The sequence below is a fragment of the Peromyscus eremicus genome, chromosome 1, assembly GCF_949786415.1.
Source record: "Peromyscus eremicus chromosome 1, PerEre_H2_v1, whole genome shotgun sequence".
Classification (NCBI taxonomy): domain Eukaryota; kingdom Metazoa; phylum Chordata; class Mammalia; order Rodentia; family Cricetidae; genus Peromyscus; species Peromyscus eremicus.
In genome coordinates, this window is record NC_081416.1 from 73,983,445 (window position 1) to 74,004,336 (window position 20,892).

The 20,892-nt window shown below is 42.8% G+C and overlaps 1 protein-coding gene across 2 annotated transcripts in view; it reads right to left on the reverse strand.

The window, feature by feature from the left end:
- The window catches only part of Inpp5f (inositol polyphosphate-5-phosphatase F), a 93,261-nt gene that overhangs the window by 18,085 nt on the left and 54,284 nt on the right, over positions 1-20,892 (reverse strand). For both annotated transcript variants that reach the window (XM_059265958.1, XM_059265964.1), the window contains exons 3-11: positions 17,710-17,846; positions 11,834-11,962; positions 11,457-11,624; positions 11,288-11,344; positions 7,560-7,758; positions 6,767-6,946; positions 5,866-5,933; positions 1,538-1,662; positions 319-396 (exon numbers count right to left, since the gene is read on the reverse strand). In XM_059265958.1, the coding sequence (XP_059121941.1) occupies positions 319-396; positions 1,538-1,662; positions 5,866-5,933; positions 6,767-6,946; positions 7,560-7,758; positions 11,288-11,344; positions 11,457-11,624; positions 11,834-11,962; positions 17,710-17,846 (1,141 nt within the window). The remainder of the gene's footprint in view (positions 1-318; positions 397-1,537; positions 1,663-5,865; positions 5,934-6,766; positions 6,947-7,559; positions 7,759-11,287; positions 11,345-11,456; positions 11,625-11,833; positions 11,963-17,709; positions 17,847-20,892) is intronic.

Here is a 20,892-nt window from a genome sequence, read left to right on the forward strand (position 1 = left end):
GAAGGATGAGGAGGTGTGGTCTTATTAGAAGAGGTGTGTCACTAGGTGGGCTTTAAGGTTTCAAAAGCCCATGCCGTTCCCAGGCAGCTGCCCCCTCTCTCTGCCTTGTGGTTGTGGCTCTGATGTAGCTCTCAGCTACTGCCCCAGTACCGCATGCCTGCTGCCATGCTTCCTGCTAGGATGGTCATGGACTCTAACCCTCTGGAACCAGGAGCTTCAAATTCAGTGGGTTTTTTTGTTGTTGTTTGTTTTTAATAAGTTGCCTTGGTCACAGTGTCTCTTCAGAGGTACAGGAAAGTAACAAATACAAATACATACCAACACCACTTCATGTCAAGAATAATGTCGTAAATGGCATCCGTTAGGGTTTGAACATTCTCAAACTTCATTCCTCGGCTAAAATCCATTCCCCAAAAAACAAACAAAAACCAATCTTTAGTATTATAACAGAATTATTTTTTAATTTACTTAGGATAAAAGGGGTTGGAGGTATAGCTTAGTGGTAGAACACTCGCCTAGCATGCACAGGCTTCGATCTCCAGCACCATTAAAACAAACAAAAGCTGAGAATGGGGTGCACACCCTTAATCCCAGCATTTGAGAGGCAGAAACAACTCTGTGAGTTTGAGGCCAGCCAGGACTATAAAGTGAGACCCTATCTCAAAACAACAACAACAAAACAAAACAAAACAAAAAAAAAAAAAAAAACACCACCCTTAAGATATTAGCTTTTTATATTTAAATCACATTTCATTCATTTATTCTGGGTGTATGTATGCTTGGGGTGTGGAGCACACAAGCCATGGTGCGCACATGTGGAGGTCAGGGGACAACTTTCAGGAGCTGGTTCTCTCTACCATACAGATTTTTTTAGGGATCAAATTCAAATCAACAGCCTTGGCAGCAGCAGGCATCTTTACCCACTGAGCCACCTCGCCAGCCCCTTAGGATCTTTAAAGTAGCTCAGAAATCTTAAAAAGAACTGTTACCACATATATATGATTTTAGTACTACTGTATATTAGGGAATTCTATAGCAAATCTGCACTTGAAAGCACACGTACAAACACACGGAAGCATTACACACAGATGCCTCTTTCTCCACAACTCTTTACAGCCCAGGTAAATTCACAAGCAGAATGAGGTCTGCAGCACCTGCCTTCAGAATACATGTAAATGAAAGGCGTCAGCAACAGAATTCACTTATCGCTGATCAACCAGAGCACGCTAGGAGTTTATCCAGAGGGACAGGAGCGCAGCTCACAGAGAAGACCGCCAGCAGGAGAAGGACATGAATGTTCTGTACGTCCTTCGGCGGCTGTGATCAAAGCCAAAACCAGAACGAGTTCCTGATACATTTTGGAACAGAAAGACTGTAAATACTTCATCAGCAGCTTACTCAAAGGCCTAGCCAAAGCTCCTGAACACTTAACAGCAAGCAACCATTACATCTTTTCCTTCTGAGCAGGGAGGAAGGGATAAGAGCAGAGAAAGTGAAGTCCCTTTAGCAGCTGTTACCTCTCAGGAAGATGCCTTACCAGTGTTCGTGGAAGTCGAAGGAGACGTAGGTGAGCTGTGAGTTGTTGAAAAGCAGCACCTGCCTCAGGTAGGCATCGCCAATAATCTTCTCCCGTCCAGCCTGGTCTACCAAGTTAATAATAACCTGTGAGAAGGAAGAGCAGGGAAAAGCCAAGTTCAACTAGACCTCAGACTCATATTGTGAGTCTAACAATTCATTTGGAATTACAATTTATAAATATCTTATATCTGACTTAGAAACCAATCCACTCAAGCATCAATTTTTCCATAAAATTACATTATTTGTTATGTAAATTTAGCCTTTTGAGAACTGTTGACATTAATGGTAATAGTTCTATATATTTGCAATAACCAACAAAAACACAAAGTAAAACATGCTTCTTTTTAATAGTAAGTATTTCTTTTTTAAGATTTTTAATCATGTGTATATATGCATGTGTTTGTACCCCCATGGGCCAAAAGTATCAGATCTCCCTGGAGCAGAAGTTACAGGCAGTTAAGAGCTTCCTTATTTGGGAACAGAACTTGGATCCTTCTGGACCTCCATGGCCTTGACTGCTGAACCATCTCTCCAGCCCAAACAGCAGGTATTTTAAATAGGTAGAATAACTTTTTTTAAAAATCTGCAAACTAAATATTTTAAAACTACTGAAATATGTAAAAGAAAATCTGAATAGATGGAATATGTACCATGTTGCTGAATCTCAAGGTCCAATATTGTAAAAATATCAAATCTCCCCAAATTAATCTATATACTCAACAATCCCAATCAAAATTCAACCAGGATCTTCTTATGGGACAAAACAGTTAATTCTAAAGTTCATCTGAAAGAGTCAATATTTTGGAAAAAAATCTGGAAAGCAATAAACACAGAGGAATTTCCCCATCTGGAGCAGTTCTGTATATTCTACACAGCAGTCTGTGGAACTAGAAACAGGCAACTGACTCCAGAGAACACGGCTGGTGGGCCTAAGACCTGGGTCCACTGAGCAGTGAAGGGTATGCTAAGCACCCCACTGTGGGCAAGCACACATGACTATGTCCGGGGCACTGGGAGAACTGTGTCTACAAGGAAGAGAGATTTACAGCAGCTCCCTGCATCCCTTTAGTGAAACGCACAATAAATTCTAGATGCATCCATGACCTAAATGTTTTTCTTCAAGATAAAAAAGAGCCTCAGGAAGACTTTAAGAGTAATTTTTCACAGCTGTAGGTGGGAGCATGACCTTCTAAGCATAATATAAAATTCAGAAGACAAAGGAAAAGACAGACGGATGTGATAACAGAAAAATTTAAATCTGTATGCAAGTGACATTATAATCAAGGGTTAAAAAACAAAACAAACAAACAAACAAAAAAGCAACAACAAGGAACGCTCATGAGAACATACCTGCCACACAAAATCAACATAAATAAGAAAAAAGAAACATGTTCAGTAAACAAAACAGTAAACCTGATACTACAGCCCTGTTAATAGTCAAATGCAAATGTTAAGCTACAAAAGCTTTCACCTCCATCCAGGTGGATTTAAATACTAAACAAAAAAAGCATTGGTGAACACGGGAAAACAGGAACAGGTTCACACTGTGTGTGGGAGTATAAATTGTGTGATCTCTTGGAAAATGTTTTTTAATTTACTATTGTCTATGTTGGGTGGGTGGGTACACCGGTTCTTTCCACCTTTCTATTCTGCCATTTCCTCCATTGTCTGTTTCCTAGCAACACACTGGATAAATGTCCTGCTGGTTCATTCACAGTCCTGAGATGGCTGCAAAAGTCCTCCATCAAATCCAGACACAACAACCGCAGGGGCATTGTTGGTTCTGGTATACCGTTTATTAGAGCAGGAAGCTTCTCCCCATCATACATCAGCTGTCAAACAGCCCCAGCCCAAACCAGTTCCGGGCAGCAGTGCCGCCCCACGGCTGAGTCACGCTGACCTCGGGCCCAGCACCCCAGAAAGCAATTACCCAGGAGAAGGACAGAGACAAATGAACACTGCCGGGCTACTGCTGGAAACCAGGAAGTGTCTGCTCAGTACACACACCTAGCAATTGATGTGAGAGTCAACAGGGAGCAGAGGACGAGTGTGGGAAGATGTAATTTCCTCAGCTTGCGCACCTCAGTATGGCTCCTTTTTACAATTTTGTGTTACATTGAAATATGGCTTATTCTTTTTAATGCTACTTACAATTAGGACTATGATTCATGCATGAATCATACTCACATTATTAAGGAACTCAAATGCAGAATAAAACCAAATCATTCCTGACCACATCCAATCCCACGTGCCTTCCCAAACAGTCGCCTTGTTCTGATGTTCTGATGGCGCAGTGAGTGTTCTTGCATAAGCACCCTTGACTGAACACATTTGTAGACTTGTTTTCCTATTTAAGTGCTAATTGCTCTCCATCCTTTCCCGGATTTGATGTTTTTCATCTTTTTTCCTTCAGCCACCCCAGTGTGTGAGTCATGGCTTTAATTTGCATTTCCCTGATGACTGGTGAGCTGACGCACCTTCTCACATGTGTTTTTGACCTTATAAACTATCCTTTTACACAAAGACTCTGTTCAATTCTTTTGTCCAGCTTTCTTTTGGACTGTACATTGTTTTTAATGGGTTTGGAAGATACTTAAACACACTGTAAGATATAAGACCAAATCCTAACTACTAAAGATTTATTTTATGTGTGAGTGTTTTGCCTACATGTATCCATGTGTTATCACATGGGTATTACAGAGATTACAGGCACGTGGCACTGTGCCTGGCTGCACGTGAGCTCTGGGGACCACACCCAGGTCCATGTCATACCTGCGCATCGTGTGCTTACCCATGGAGCCATCTCCCAAGCATTACTTTTATCTTTATAGTAATTATTTCTTTTTGTTTTGTTTTGTTTATTGAGACAAGGTTTCACTATTTAGTCCTGGAACTCACTAAGTAGACCAGGTTAGCCTCAAACTCACTGAGATCCTCTTTCCTCTGGCTCCTGAGTGCTGGGATTAAAGACGTGCTACCACAGGTCTTCCTTTTTTTCTAAATGATGTGTTTTTGTGTATGTTTGTGGGGTCTGTGCATGTGAGCACAATTGCACAAGGAGGTGTCAGATCCCTCTTGGAGCTGGAGTAACAGGGTTGTGGGCCACCTGATGTGGGTGCTGGGATCCAATTCAGGTCCTCTGCAGAGCAGTACACACTCTTAATCACTGGATATCTCTCCAACCCCAAAATAACTATTTTCTAGATGAGTACTGCCCCTTATTAAATGTGATAGACAATCATAGATTTGAAACACCAGAAGCGAAGGTAACAGCTTTTGGAAATCCTGCTTATGACTCAAAGTCAAAGACACACTATGCTGTCCTCTGACTTTTCCCACTAAGGTCCAGAATCTTTCTCAAAATTATTTTTTAAATGATTTATTTATTTTTATCTTATATGCCTGCATGTCTGTGTGAGGGTGTCAGATCTCCTAGAACAGGAGTTACAGACAGTTGTGAGCTGCCATGTGGGTGCTGGGAATTGAACCTGGGTCCTCTGGAAGAACAGCCAGTACTCTTAAGCACTGAGCTATCTCTCCAGCCTCAAAATTATTTTTATATATGCTAAATAGATAGTGGGTATCAAAAAGAAAAGTATAGTTGCATACTAGTGTGTTTTAACTGATAGTAACATCCAAAATGCCTGTACCAACTTATGCTGCTGCTAACAATATTTGAGTTTCCATTTTTAAAAGCAAATATCTGCCTTTAACTATTATAAAACTTTCTAAATTTTAATATGATTATTAAATAATAATAGTTTGTTCTTTCCTAATTTCTTTCTTCCTATCCCCTAGGAGACTATGGTTGAAACACAGGAAATCTAAATACTAACTGGGAAGAACTGAAGTCATTCACCACTGAGTCTTTCCATCCATAAACCAGGAACTCAGGGTTTTCTCTCCCTTCAGTACAGTATTCTGCCTTTGAGACAGGGTCTCACTACATTGCCAGGCTAGCTGGCCTGGAATTCTCTATGTTGACCAGGCTGGCCTTTAAAAATGACTCCCACCTCATTACACAGTCAGACTGGTCATTCCTAATGGACGAGAGTATTACTGAGATGCCTTTCTTAGTCTCAATGACTGACAGTATCTAATCTAGCCTCCCCGAACAACCTAAGGGAACTGGCTCCACAGGCATTCCTAGGAATAGTAAGAGTATTCTTAGCTTAGTGTGCTTAACCTTCATGCTAAATGTGACTGTTTAACTATGAACAGTACCTTGGTTTTGTTCATGTAATTTTACAGATAAGGAAATTTTTCTTACTACATATCAAAGCCCACCTGTTTTTTGTAAATTTTCAGTTGTTCTTCAAAATGGGCACAGAAATAGTCAACCGTCTCCTTCTCACCTGCAAAGAAGCAATATGAGATCTGTTTCTCCTTCCGGAGTTGTGACACTCTATCTTTATACTTACTTTTTTAGTAATTTATTAACAGTTTAAATGTAAGACGATCTAACCATCATTTTAAACAAAATTTCTTTCTTTCCACTTAGACTGAGCTAAAATATATCAGAAAGTGCCATCTGTGAAATTATAAACACTCATGTACAGGTACATACATGCACTTATGCACACCCTACCTTTCAGTAAAGGTTTCATTTGACACAAAAAATAAAATAAAATAAAATGAAAATGATAAAGTTAAAATATTCCAAGAAATTAAATTTTAAATGTCTCAAAAGAGGTGTTTCAAAGCTTTCAGAAGAGCCATCTTAAAGGCATCTCTCTCACTGACTTCCGGTGCACGGCCCTTTGGTCAGCCCACCCCCTGCAGAAGCAGACACTGGCTCCAGTCATCCTTTCCCGAAGCTAACTGTTCTGGAAGATGAGCTTCCAAGCAACAGCAGCTCCCAAGCTGAGGAGTGAGGAGCTCTCCTGCACAGCTGGAGAAACCGCAGCATCCAGTGAGGACTTAGTCCTGAGTCTACCGCCTCCTCTCCGTCCCCTATGAGGACACATCGCCACAGTGGGAGCTGTGGCTTTTGTTGCTGTTGTTTTAGCACAGGAGATTGAACGGGGCCTCCAGCAGGCTGGTCGGGAAACCATACCTCAGCCATCCCAGCCCTGAGAATTACTGTTTGGAAATGGAACAAATTGACACCTTTCCGGAACGTGATTTTTCTTTTAAAAATTCTCATAGAAATCTTCATTTGCAAACCAAATGATTGATGTGTGCTTACTTTTGTCTAGCCGAGGTCTTGGATTATAGCGATACCCAACCTGGCTCCAAAAGACAGGCACAGAGCCTCGAGTTTGAATAAATGACAGGGTGTGATTATGAACGTGAATTAACTGCTCAGTCTCCACATAATTCGCCACATTTCCGTTTTTATCCACTCCTCTTCGTTTATAACGCATTCCTGAAAGAAAATTAAACAGACAGCAGCAACAGTTATAAAAATGTGCTTAGCTTGGCTGAGTGCCAAGCTGTGGCATACACTTGATATTCCAGTGCTCTGGAGGCCGAGGCAAGAGAATTGCAAGTTCGAGGCAAGCCTGGGCTATATAGCAAAACTCTCAAAACAAAACAAAAGAGCCCTGCACTTAGTTTGACTAGATTATGCTTCCTAATTGAATGTGTACGGGAGAGCCTTGGAAGCCTACACATAACAGACAGGCAAAAAACAGCATATCCAAGATCACAGCTGTACCCATCACTGCTAAGTTGACTCCTCTGACTAAAAGACAATGCTTTCCCCCCAGGGGTTAGCTCTGGAAGGCTTTATCACTGTGACCCAGGCTGGAACCCTGTACTCAGACACGTCCACGTGACTTTCTTATCTTCTGCATGCACACCGCTGTTCTGTCTGATTTGCTAGCTCTTCCTGCTCCTCTCCTGCAGAAATCAGTCTCTAATTGCATCACGGTACTTGGAGTTTGGAGCTCACTGTGCTTTCAAGTCCGTGATTGTCATTTGCATTTCCCACATCTCGCCTGCACTGGATTTGCATGCTCTCCCAGCCCCCCACTCACCAGCTCTATGCCTACTTCTGCGAGATATGAGAGCCACTAGAAAGCGCGGGTGAATGTCATCTACACAGGTGGACTCCTGAAGGGGGGTCTCGGGGCTGCTCTTCTCCTCATCAGATGACTCGTTGTAATTAACCACAAGTTCTTCAATCTGCACAAAGCCCTGGATAATGGGGATGATCCAAAAGTCCACATCCGGAGTCTAGAATGAAAATGAATGCCATGTTGTTTATATTCTGCACAGCACCGCTACTTGCTCAAACCCAAGTAACAGTCAGCACATACTGCCGTCAGCCTGCTCCAAGCACAAGCCCTTTCTCAGCGCCATTTTCTACTTCCTGACAAAGGGGAGGGGGAGGGCGAAAGGGCCTTCCCTTTTCTTACAACGATTTTCCTAAGAGCTGACGGACAGGGAACACAGCCCAGGTCCCAGACTGCTCCACACAAATTCAAGCTCCACCACCCACAAACTCACTGACAGAAGCTCACTCACCTCACTAGGCCTCAATGTGCTCCTCTGTGAAATGGGACTACTACCGCCTCATAAGGCTGTTGTGAATAATGGACAGTACATGTAAAATAAAGCACAGTGCCTACCACAGAGGAGTTAACAAATGTAGCTCTTATAAGTATTCCTCTTGGTATAGGAAAGCAAAGCTTTAAAGTTGATTTTCAATTCTCAATTGCATTAGCCTATAACAAAATGAAATCAATCCTGATCATTTCATTACAAAACACAGTTTACTCTTAAAAAATAAAAATAAAAAAACTACTTGTTTATTTTTATGTATATGTGCCTGCTTGTCTGTACGTACACCAGGTGCAGACAGTACCTGCAAAGGCCAAAAAGAGGGTGTCACATCCCCTGAAACTGCAGCTACAGGGGACGGTGAGCCATCCTGCAGGCGCTAGGAACCAAAGCCAGATTCTCTTCAAGAGCACACAGTGCTTTTAACCACTGAGCCATCTCTCCAGACCCCTACATCTTTGGTTTGGGAGGCAGAGCTTCACTGTGCAGCTCAGCAGGCGGAGAACCTTAGGTGGTTCCCTTTGCCTCGGCCTCCCAGGCACTGGACAGCAGGTACCTACTACCAGGCTCAGTTCCATCCTCGTCATTTGTGGTGCTGGGAATCAAACCCAGGGCCTTGTGCATAACAAGAAACTCTGCAGCTGAGCTCTGCCTCAGCCCCAGCTTTACTTCACGTCCTGCTTTAGAGACTCACTTGCTTCGCCAGCCTAAAATTCAAACAGTAAATGAACAATAAAAAGTATTTCCACAAATGTCCCATTTAAGATGCCCTGTAATGTAATTAGGAGAGCACCGTTCAAAGTCAGAGCTCCCTTCTCCCGTGTCTTTCAAACTAAACACATTCAGATTTTAAACCGAGGCCTGGAGGTGGTGGAAACAGGACCAGAAGCTCAGTGCCGTCCTTGTCTACATATTAAGTTTGACGCCATGAAACCCCTGTCTCAGAAATACCACAATAAGACCCAGAAGCCTAGTCAGCAAAGAGCTTCTGGTTAAGGTAAAGGCAGGCATGGGGCACACACTTGGAATCCTAGCGCTGGGAAGGTGGAGAGGTGGCTCCCTGGGCCTCAGTGGTCAGACAGTCTAGCCTACTTGGTGCACCCCAGGCCAGTGAGAGCCCTTGTCTCTAAATAAACAAGGTGCCTGAGAAATGACATCTGAGGTTGTCTTCTGACCTCCACAGGTACACACATAAATGTGCATTCATACATACATGTGTGCACACACGCACAAATATACAATGCCAAAATAATAATAATAAAACAAAACGAATACTCAAAACATTGTTTGTTTTGAGATGGGGTCTCCCTGTGTCACCCAAGTTGGCCTGGCACTCACAATCCTCCTGTCTCAGCTTCCAGGGTGCTGGGATTACAGACATGCCTCATCATACCCATTGTTCAATGTCAGTTTCAAGTCTACCTTCCTCTCTTCACAGTGCTCTTCGGGTCCCACCCATTTCAGAGCTTCATTTTGTTCTGGGTTCTCTTTACTGGGTCTTCAGAAGGTTAGGGTTGGAAACAATGAGGAAAGGACCGCCTGCATTGCCCTGCATTCATCATTTACCACTATTCCTCACTACTTGTACTTTTGTTCTAGCAATAAATCCAAGATTCTTGACAGGAACATAGAAATATAAGTTGCCAAATGTCATCTTTACCCTGAGTCACCAGCTTTAAATAATGACGTGAAAGTGCCCAGCAGAAGCTCTCCAAACACAGAATTCCACATTGCAGCATAAAGACAAATAAATACTTGTTATAAACACCCTTATTCATCCCCTGTCACTTCATTGTGAGGGTCACAGTATGATCAGCATCAGAGAACTGAGAACAAGCCGCGCTTCAGCCTCAGTAGAGACACACTAGGGATCTGTCTGAAGACGCCACTGGATAAAATGTCAGTAGCTGTTATGAATCACCAGCAAAGAGGAAATGAGAAGAAAGAAAATAACCGAAAGATTAAGAAAAAATAACAGATGACCACATTCCATTACTTTGTCTAGTGCTCAGCGTCCGAAACCCACAGCATACAGTAGCCCTCAGGCGTAATTCTCCAATATATGTGACAGGTTCTAATGGTTAATCTTCAGTCAACTTCACTGGGCTGAATCACCTAGGAGATGAGTCATGCCTCTGGCTGCATCTCTGGATGCTTCCAGAAAGAATTAACTGCAGAGGAAATGAGCACCTTGAGTGTGGGAGGCAATCATCCCACGCCGTGAGGCCCAGACAGTATGAAGGGGAAAATGAATGTCAGTATTCCTCTCTCCCTACGTCCTGGCTCATGACAAGATGCTGTCCTGACATGATGATGTACTGAGTTCTCTGAAACTATCAGCCAGAACCAACCCCTCCTCCCTTCATCTGCCCATCCTGATCACAGTGAAAGAACAGGCAAGATAGCTCAGAGGGGAAAACACTGCCACGCGATCCAACGACCTGAGTTCAATTCCAGGACCCCACAGTGAAGAGAGAGGCCCAACTCCAAATAGCTGTTCTCTGACCCCTACACATATATTACGGTATGTGCATGTATGTGCACACACATATGCACACACACACACACACACACACACACACCAATAACAATATGTAAAAAAAATGTAAACAGTCCAGAGAGAGCTCCATGCAATCATCTCACCATTCTTGTAGTTTCCCCTAAATACCTCTTACAGTAATCCCTTGCAGTACTGGTCAGGCCTTAAGGATCCATTTACTCCACACCAGAAGACAAAGCAGAGTGGTACCATTACAGAAAAGTGGGCTTCTGCATTCCCAACGGATGGAAAAACAAACATATTCATCTTTACAGGAACTCCGTGGACATTACTGGGTCCATGGGCTTAGTTCTCCCAAACCCCTCTTTTTCTGGAGATAGGCTCTTGCCATATAACCTGGTATGGAGTTGAACATACTTATAGCACCCAGAGGACCTCAAACTTGGGACAAGTCTCTTGCCTTAGCCTCCCAAGTGCTGGGATTACAGGTGTGTGACATCACACTCAGCTAAACAACTGCAGGAGAGACAGTGGAAGCGGTGGAACTGTAGCACGCCCGAGAGCAATGCCTTCATGGTCCTTGGGTAAATGACTCTCTTCAGTGTGGGAAACATCCTACTAAGAGCTCAAAGTTCACCTTAATGTAAGGGATATTTGCTTAACAACAGCAACTAACAGGGGGTCTTAGAAGCATCTACTCACACCAATCTCAGTGAGATCTTGGATCATGTACTTATTCCAAAAAAACCGGTCGTCAACCTAGAAAAAGTGGAGGGAAAGAATCAGTTCAGGACCCATTCCTTCCGTTTCCTATAAAAGGCAAACAGACAGTGTTCCTGGAGCCAACACTGCTCTGCACTGTGAGCTGTACCTTCTGCCAGAGGGGTCGGCCATCCCTCTCCCCAGTGCTCTGTCTCTGCACGGAGTTGGTCAGGTCATAGGTCAAGCTATAATAGAAGGACTCTGAGTCCATGAACATCTTCAGCAACTCCTCAAGTAATCGCCTCTCCAACTTCTCCTTCTCTTTACTTTCCTTAACCTGTAAGAAGTCAATCTGTCAGTACAGGAGTCAGATGTAAAGTTTATAGACAATGCAAGACTTCAAGTAAGGACACTCCAAAAACACAACAGTCTTCTGATACCCCCTCCCAAAAAAAAAAAAAAAAAAAGCTTCCAGAATAATTTAATTACCCACAATTTATGACTAATCAAAGATGGATTCAAAGTCCATGTCAATCAAACTCTTACTTTTTTTTTGTTGGGAGCAGACACGTTGGATTTGATATTTGTAAACGTCTTCAGTAGAAACTTGGAGTCATCAGGAGATGGTATAATCTTCTCTGGCTTGTTAATTCCAAAATGATGCTTCTTACAGAGCTAAATAATTTTTAAAAAGGGTGACTCATTATTAATTATTATATGCTTTAGATGTTCAAGTAGGAGTCTGGAAGTCAATGCTACTGCTCACACATTTATGTTAAAAGTAGACTCCAGGAGTTAGCAAAGCGACTAAGCAGGTAGGATACAGCTATGCTTTCAGTAATTAGAAGCCACACTATAAATAAAACATAAGAATACAGGTAAGAATATACTTAGGAATTAAAGGCAACAAACCCAGGTTCAGAGCATAGTTTACTCTTATCTAACATGTCCAAAGGATACAATGTTCTGGTTGAGGTTATTAATATTTTCAAAACTGGCATCTAAGAACAAAACATTGCAAAATACACATCTGCTATGCCTTGAGGTCATTACAAACATCTGTGTTAAATATTCATTTATGCTAATTACCTGAGTGTTTTGATTGAAAAAAATGTCCTGAGTTGGCTCTACAGGGACTCTTAAAAGCTGGACCTTTCAAAACTCTCTCCTCCTGTCTTTACATACAATAATGAAATCGGCAAATAACAGGATTTGGGTTCAGAGATTAGTCAAATTTAAAGAGCAGTAATTAGGGGTTATTAAAAAAAGGTGCAATCCAACTGGCAAGTTAAGAGGAGGGGACATGAATATGGATGTGTTGGGACAAGAACAGGGGACAGACAGCTCCAACAAAGGAAGGGCTGAGAGTCAACTAAATGCTTTATTTTATAAGCTGCTTTGGTCATGGCGACCAACAGGTCACTACAACAGTAACTAAAGACAACTGCCTTTGTTTTCATTTCCTTCATCTGCTTTTATCTGAGGATGGAGGAGCACTGACTTGGGCCCACTATCCCCTAGCTTCTTATCAAAACCCAAGAATTCTGAGAACTGAGCATTTATTTTTAAACTTTATTAAAAATTCAGTTAATATCCTGGCAGTTGTGGCGTACGCCTTTAATCCCAGCACTCCGGAGGTAGAGGCAGGCGGATCTCTGTGAGTTCGAGGCCAGCCTGGTCTCCAAAGCGAGTTCCAGGAAAGGTGCAAAACTACACAGAGAAACCCTGTCTCGAAAAACAAAAACAAAAACAAAATCAGTTAACAGTGGCTGGAAAGATGGTTCAGCACTTAAGAGCATTTCCAGAGGACCCACATTCAATTCCCAGCACCCACATGGCTGTTGGGAACTCCAGTCCCAGGGGATCCAACACCTTCTTTTGGTCTCTTATGGAACGCAGGCATACACGCAAAACAACCATACACATAAAAAATTTTAATTAAAAGAGTGCATTTATAAACTTTGCCCTGAGACTACATGACATTTATCATTTACTGTTTAGCATAAATACTTATTTATGAGTATTTAGCATAAATACTCATGATTCATTAGGAAATAGTAATGTCTTGTATTGTGGGATATGGATTAGATTCAGCTGGGACATAGATAATAGATGGAATAAACTTCCTGATGTGGTCTGAATGAGAAACGCCCTCCACAAGCTCATGTATTTTAATACTTCGTCCCCGACTGGTGGCACTGTTTGGGAAGGTTATGAAGCTTCGGGGAGGTGGAGACTAATGGATGAAGTATGCCACTGAGGGCGGGCGGGCTTTGAGGTTTTCTAGCCTTGCCCCATTCTTGCTGTCCACCCCCCCATCTTCCCTCTGCACTCTCCTGGGTGAGGATGAAAACCTGAGCAGTCAGCTTCCATGATCCTGCTGAGAGGTTTAACCTGCCTGTTACCATACCCTCCCCAACATGACGGACAATGTCCTCTGGAACCATAGCTAACTTAAGACCTTTTCTAATTTGCTTTTGGTTATGGTATTTTATCACAGCAATAGACAAACAACTAATACACTGTGTGCACGTGCATGCATTCTGGGGTTGGGGTGACAGATAAGACAGACAGACAGGCTGACTGACTGACTCACTATGTAGCCCTGGCTGGCCTAGAACTTGCTATATAGATTAAACTGGACTTGACCTCGAAGAAGTCCACCCGTCTCTGCTCTCAAAGGCTGAGATTAAAGGTGTGTGCCACCATGCCTGGCTAAAACACTTTTTTTTTTTAAATACTCATTTGAAATCACATGCAAGTGTGTGTACAAAACTAAACAAAAACTGAACTATAAAACAAAATATGTCGTCGGGCAGTGGTAGCACACGCCCTGACTGCTCAGGTTTTCATCCTCACCCAGGAGAGTGCAGAGGGAAGATGGGGGGGTGGACAGCAAGAATGGGGCAAGGCTAGAAAACCTCAAAGCCCGCCCGCCCTCAGTGGCATACTTCATCCATTAGTCTCCACCTCCCCGAAGCTTCATAACCTTCCCAAACAGTGCCACCAGCACTCAGGAAGCAGAGCCAGGTGGATCTCTGTGAGTTCGAGGCCAGCCTGGTCTACAGAGCAAAATACAGGACAGGCACCAAAAACTACAGAGAAACCCTGTCTCAAAAAACAAAACAAAACAAAAAGTCTTCAAAAAATTCGGATAAGAATTACAGATCTCTATAACAAAGTATAAACTCATTGAACCACCTTAATCAAAAGTCATTCCAATGAATCTTCTATATAATTACTTTTAGAAAAGACAAGTATAGAACACTATCTTTCCAAAAGGGTTGAAAGTCAGCCCTATCAGAGAACAGTGATAAGAAAAATTATTTCTTAGGAACCTTTCCAATCATAAAATATTTTGTTTGGACACAACCCGACATAACACATAGCATTGACAGTGGGGTCATCTTCCCTTTTCCAGAGGTCTAGGAGTTCTCTAAAGTGTATAATAGGCCCTTATTACAATTCTCATTAAAACAAAAAAAAACCTACCCACTACCATAAACTCCCTCATTTTTTCTATTCTTTTTGAAACTTATATTTCACAACCAAGACTAAAACTGATGTTGTCAAAGAAAGCAAATGGTTCTACTTTCAAATTTGTTATCTATATCCCTCCTGAGATAAAATTTTAAACAGCTTTCTGATGGGAAACTAAGCATGGAAAATGATGCTGTTCTCTATTACAGCAATGAGATACAGCACGTAAGACATGCAGGCATGGAACATAAGCCTTTGATGCTTTAAGGGTATGTTTTCAAAATGCATAATGCATGTCTTCTCATTTGTTTGATCCCTAAAGTTCCACCCATATCCATATCCATATGCATATATATATATATACATACATATATATATTTTATATGATACTATACTTTGGAAAACAGTGTGGCAATTCCTAAAGAAGTTAAGCAGAATTACCAAAATGACCCAGGAACTCTATACTCAAGGGAAATGAAAACCTATGTATCTCAAAACCTGGTATGGTGCAAACTGTTTACAGCAGCATTATTCCTAGTAGTCTAAAAAAGAAAACAGCTCAAATGTCCACCGACTGATGGTAAGTTAGACAAAACAGTACACTCATACAATGAAATATTATTTGACAACAGCAAGGAATGAAGATCCGGCAAATGCACAACAAATACACTGGCAGACAAATATGCCACACACCCACCTCAGGTAAAAACACAACTGAGGCAGAAACTATACATTCTAATATTAGAATCTGCAAGGATACTGTTTCTGCTCCAATTACAGACGACAAACCGGGCTTCAGCAAATCTGAGGAAGCTGACCCACTAAACAGCTGGAGGACTCTGCTGGAAAGCGTGACAGCAGGGGGTCATGCAGAGCACTAACCAGGCCTCAAACCAGCAAGGATGCTGCAGGAGAAGACGTGAGCGCGTCACCTCACAGGTAGTTTTTATATGTGTGCCCATAAAAGACAGTAGGAGTTACAGGGAAAGTGTGCAAAACATGAAGCTTCTCCTGAAAGTCCCCACTGAGAATGCAGCCAGATGCAAACACACACTGAAGCGCCAGCTGTAATCACAATTATCCAGCATTATTTCTTTTTTAAGATGTATCTTATTCACGTGTGTGTGTGTGTGCACACGTTGGTGTCACAGAGCCCATTGGGTTTTCTGTAGCTGGAGTCATAGGCAGTGGTGAGCCATCCGACATGGATGCTGGGAACTGAACTCTGGTCCTCTTAAAGAGCAGGAGGTGCTTTTAATAGCTGTCTCTCCAGTTCCTAGCCATTATTATTCCAAGGTGGCAATTTTTTCCTTTTCCTTTATAATCATACAAAAAAAAAGCTTCTAAAAGCTTATTTTGTTTATTTAAATTCAATTTTTGAGTCAGGGTCTTGTAGAGCCCGGTCTGGTCTCAAACTCACTATGTAGCTGAGGACGTCTTGAATGGCGAGTCCTGCCTCCGCAGCCCACACCACCACTCCTGGCTTTAGAAGCTCCTTTAATGGAGTTTACATGAACAGAAAGGAGGAGATGACAGATTTCAATGACTATATTAGAAGACTAGAAGAAATTTTATGATTATCAGGATAGCTATCCTTGCTTCTCCTGCTATTCACAGTTGGAAAGTTCCTTTACTGTGATACATCCGTAAAAGGGGAAAGGCATAATAATAATTTCTAAAATATTCACCCAATGTATGGAAATACTTTCTCTACAGTTACTGCAGTGGTTGGAACGAAAATGCCCCCAGTAAGCTCTCACGTTGGAATACTTGATCCCCAGTTGGTGGCGCTGTTTGGGGGAGGTTTGGGAGATGTGACCTTGCTGGAGGACATCACAGTGGCAGGCTTTGATGTTTCAAATCCACACCATTCCTTGTTCACTCTCTGCTTCATGCCGCAGTTTAAGGTGTGAGCCCTTAGCTGCTTCTGTTCATGCCAACCAAGTCTGCACTCGCTGTCGTGATGGACCCTGCTCCCTCTGGAACCACAGGTCCAAACAAACTCTTTCTTCTATAAGTTGCCCTGGTCATGGTGTTTTAGGACCGCAACAGAGAAGCATTACCCTTTCCCCTATTAGCGCAAGTCATAAGATATACTCCATTCCTAACATGAACCATAATCTTTGGTGACTATAAGCACTATAGTTCAAACAGCCTGATCATTCTAAAAATAGCCAGTTCTGCCGGGGAGATGGCTCAGTGAGTAAAGTGTCTGTCACAGAAGCTGGAGGACCTGTGTGTGTGTGCACCCATGCTGGACCCAAGCACCCATGTGGGAAGCCAGGCATGGAGGCATGTGCCTGCAACCCCACCACTGAGAGGTAGAAAAGGCAGATGTGTTGGCCAGACAAGTCTAGGCAACCTGTGAGCACTACGTTCAATGAAAGACTCTATTTCAAAAAAACAAGTGCCAAGTTGATCATGGTGGCACACGCCTTTAATCCCAGCAGAGGCAGGAGAGGATCTCGGTGAGTTCAAGGCCAGCCTGGTCTATAAAGGGAATTCTAGGACAGCCAGAGCTACATAATGAGACCCTGTCTCCAATCCTCTACACCTTAAAAAAAAAAAAAAAAAACTAAACAAAAAAGTGCTAGAGGAAGACATGTGATGTTGGCCTGTCTTCCACATGTGCACACACAAACATCTCCATGTGCACACACATGCACATGCAAAAGCCAGTTGTGCCATGTGATGGAAGCTTCATTTTCATGTTATTTGAAGATATCTTTCCCTCAACATCACCTCGACCGAAGCAGCTCTGCTTCTGTCTTACATGCTGCATTTCACAGGTTCTGAAGGAGTCTGCTGCAAGGTTTGAAGACTACATCAATCATTTTAAACATGCAGTTCTAGACACACGCATCCAGAGTCTACCGAACCAGATTCTCATATCTGCTATCACGTCTTAGCGTCTCTGTGACAGTTCCCTGATGCCACCTTACCTCCAGCTCAAGCTCCTGAGGTTCCATTTCAGAAAGAGACAAGACAGCAATTTTGGTAACTTTACAGACTTCATGGTCTCCTGGGAGTTTGCCCACCAATGCTTTCTGCCGAATTAAAATAAGCCACCATGGGAGATCTGCAAGAAGGAAAAAAATCTAATGAATGGATGGTATTCCTAGATTGCTGCTGGCCTGGGAGTGAATGACCTAACAGTAACAAAATGTAAAATACACAATAAAGAAGTCCCTTAGACAGAAGATGTCCAGTCTCACTCAGAGAAATGTGAATGACATGGCAAACTCTTGTGGCCAGGCTATGGGGAAACAAGAACTATCACAATTGTGCTGGTAGGGTACCAAAGGACACAGCCCAACTGAAAAATAGTGTACGATGCCTGTAAAACATCCAAGTAGTCTAGGATAAGAAATGATTCTTGTGTGTATTAAGTGAAAAGCTCAGGTGTGTTACTAATGTATGTAATGTAGCTGTGCAGTCATGCGCCACACTATGAGATGCATCCAATGACATGGTTCCATAAAATTATAATGGACCTGGGAAATTCCCACTGCCTCATGATATAATGGCACACCTCAATGTGTCATTCATTTTGATTTGATCTGTATCATGTTTGTAGTGATGAGGAATGCTGGTAGAAAGGAACTCACTGCACCGCCAGTGGACAGGACTTATTTGAATATATACAATGTGTTATATTCACCATCGGTTTACTATGGAGTATTTGCTTGAGGAGGATGGTACTGAGCCCTGAGTCCAGGGCTCTGTGCACTAGGCACGCACTCCTACAGAGCTTACTGAGCCCGGAGTCCAGGGCTCTGTGCACTAGGCACGCACTCCTACAGAGCTTACTGAGCCCTGAGTCCAGGGCTCTGTGCACTAGGCACGCACTCCTACAGAGCTTACTGAGCCCTGAGTCCAGGGCTCTGTGCACTAGGCATGCACTCCTACAGAGCTTACTGAGCCCTGAGTCCAGGGCTCTGTGCACTAGGCACTCACTCCTACGGAGCTTACTGAGCCCTGAGTCCAGGGCTCTGCACACTAGGCACACACTCTTACTGAGCAGCATCACCAGACCTACCATCATTTTCCTTTGTTTCTCACACTTGCTCCTCTGCACAGGACTTAGGTTCAGTTCCCAGTACCCACATGGCAGCTTACAACTATCTGTAACTCTAGTTCCAGAGGATCTGATACCCCTTCTGACCTCCACAGACACCAGACATGTTTCTGGTACATATACATACAGGCAGGCAAAACGCCTACACACATAAAACAAAATAATCTAAAAACAAAACTGTTTTTAAGTTTTCTATAAAATATCACATCAAGATAATGCTGGCAGCAGGCTCTTATGTCATACTTATGTCCTATTTATCACGGTTCTGGACTGAATCAGGAGGCTATGTCAAGTGATTTGATCTATATCAAGAGGTTTGTGTCCTAATAATGTCCCAAAGAAGTCCTACAATGATGACTGCTTATGGAACATATCCCAGTCATTAAGAAACACATACTGCCATTATGATAATATAAGATATATTTTATTAAATCAAAGCACGCAAAAGTGCAGCAGTTCCTCTTCACAGTGGGTCTACTTTCTACAGTTTTAGTCACTTGTGGTCAATTCTAGTCTAAAAGCACCAAACGGAAAATTTCAGAAATAAACAATTAGGATGTTTTCAATTCTAGGTCGTCAAGGTGGACATGGTGGTCTGTAATTCCAGTTGCTCAGGAGGCTGAGGCAGGAGAATTGTAAGGCCTGGGCATCTCAGAAAGACTCTTATATCAAAATAAAATAGAGACAGGAGGACTGGAGAGACAGCTGAGCAGTCCAGAAACCCAGGTCCATTAGCTGCCGTGCCATCCAGAACTCCAGTTTTATGTGATCCAAACCCTCTTCTGGCCTCATGGGCACTGCAGGCACATGGTGAACAGACATGCATGTAGGCGAGACACACATATAAAATAAAAATAATATAAATCTTTTTTTTTTTAAATTTAAGTAAGGACCAGTGAGGTAGCTGAGTGGGTAAAAGCACTTGCCACAAAAGTCGGACAGCCTGCTTGATTTCTGGAGTCCATGGTGGAAGGAGCTGATCCCTTTATGTTGTCTTCCAACTTCCACTGTGGCGCGTGCGCGCGCGCGCGCACACACACACACACAAATAATAATAAATAAATTTTAAAATAAAGTAGGAAGAGGCTGGAATATAGCTCAGTGGTAGAGCACTTGCCCAGCAAGTACAAGATCCCAGGTCCAATCTCTAGCACCTCAAAAATAAATAAATTGCATGCCATTCTGAACAGTGTAATGAAACACATGACATTCCACCCTGTCTTACCACTGAACCACCCCTTTGTCCAGAGTATCCATGCTGTATATGTTACCTGCCCATTTATACTCCGCTGGATTACAGGCTGACAGCCCTACAGAGCATCCTAATGCTGCTACAGTGCCGGCTGTTATCTGCTGTTGCAGGCGTCCACTGGGGATGGAACATCCCCCTCCAGAAAGGAAGATATTGAACCTCTGTTGCTCTACCCTCCATATAAGAAGGAAGGTGTGACTGGGCAGTGGTAGTGCATACCTTTAATCCCAGCACTCGGGAGGCAGAGGCAGGTGCATTCCAGGCCAGCCTGGCTGAGTTCCAGAACAACCAAGACTACACAGAGAAACCTGCCTCAAAAAACAAAACAAAAAACAAAAAAAAGAAGGTGTGATAAGCTCATATACATATGGAGATTCATTTACACAAAAACAAGAGGAGAACTAAGCCGGAAGTTAATGTGATTGGCTAACGATAAGAGGGGAAGTAGGGATGAGGTGGAGAAGGGCATCGGGAATGGGACAGAAAAGAAGAGGGGATGACCGTTCTGGCACGTTCTTAAGAACGAACGGTCTGAGTCTAGCTCTGATTCTTAGAACAACAGGAACACTTCCATCAGCCCAAATGTGAGGGAATGCAATGCTAACACAAGTGGAGAGCCCTCCTCTGGAGACTGAACGCGTCACTACACTGTAGGACACAGGGAACAAAAAGAGCCCGAGAACTGGAGTTAGGAAGGACTGGAGCCACAGGTGCATTCTGGGAAATAAACCCAGGTCCTCTGCAAGAGCAACTAGTGCTTTGAACTACTGAGCCATATCTCCAGCTCCAATATAC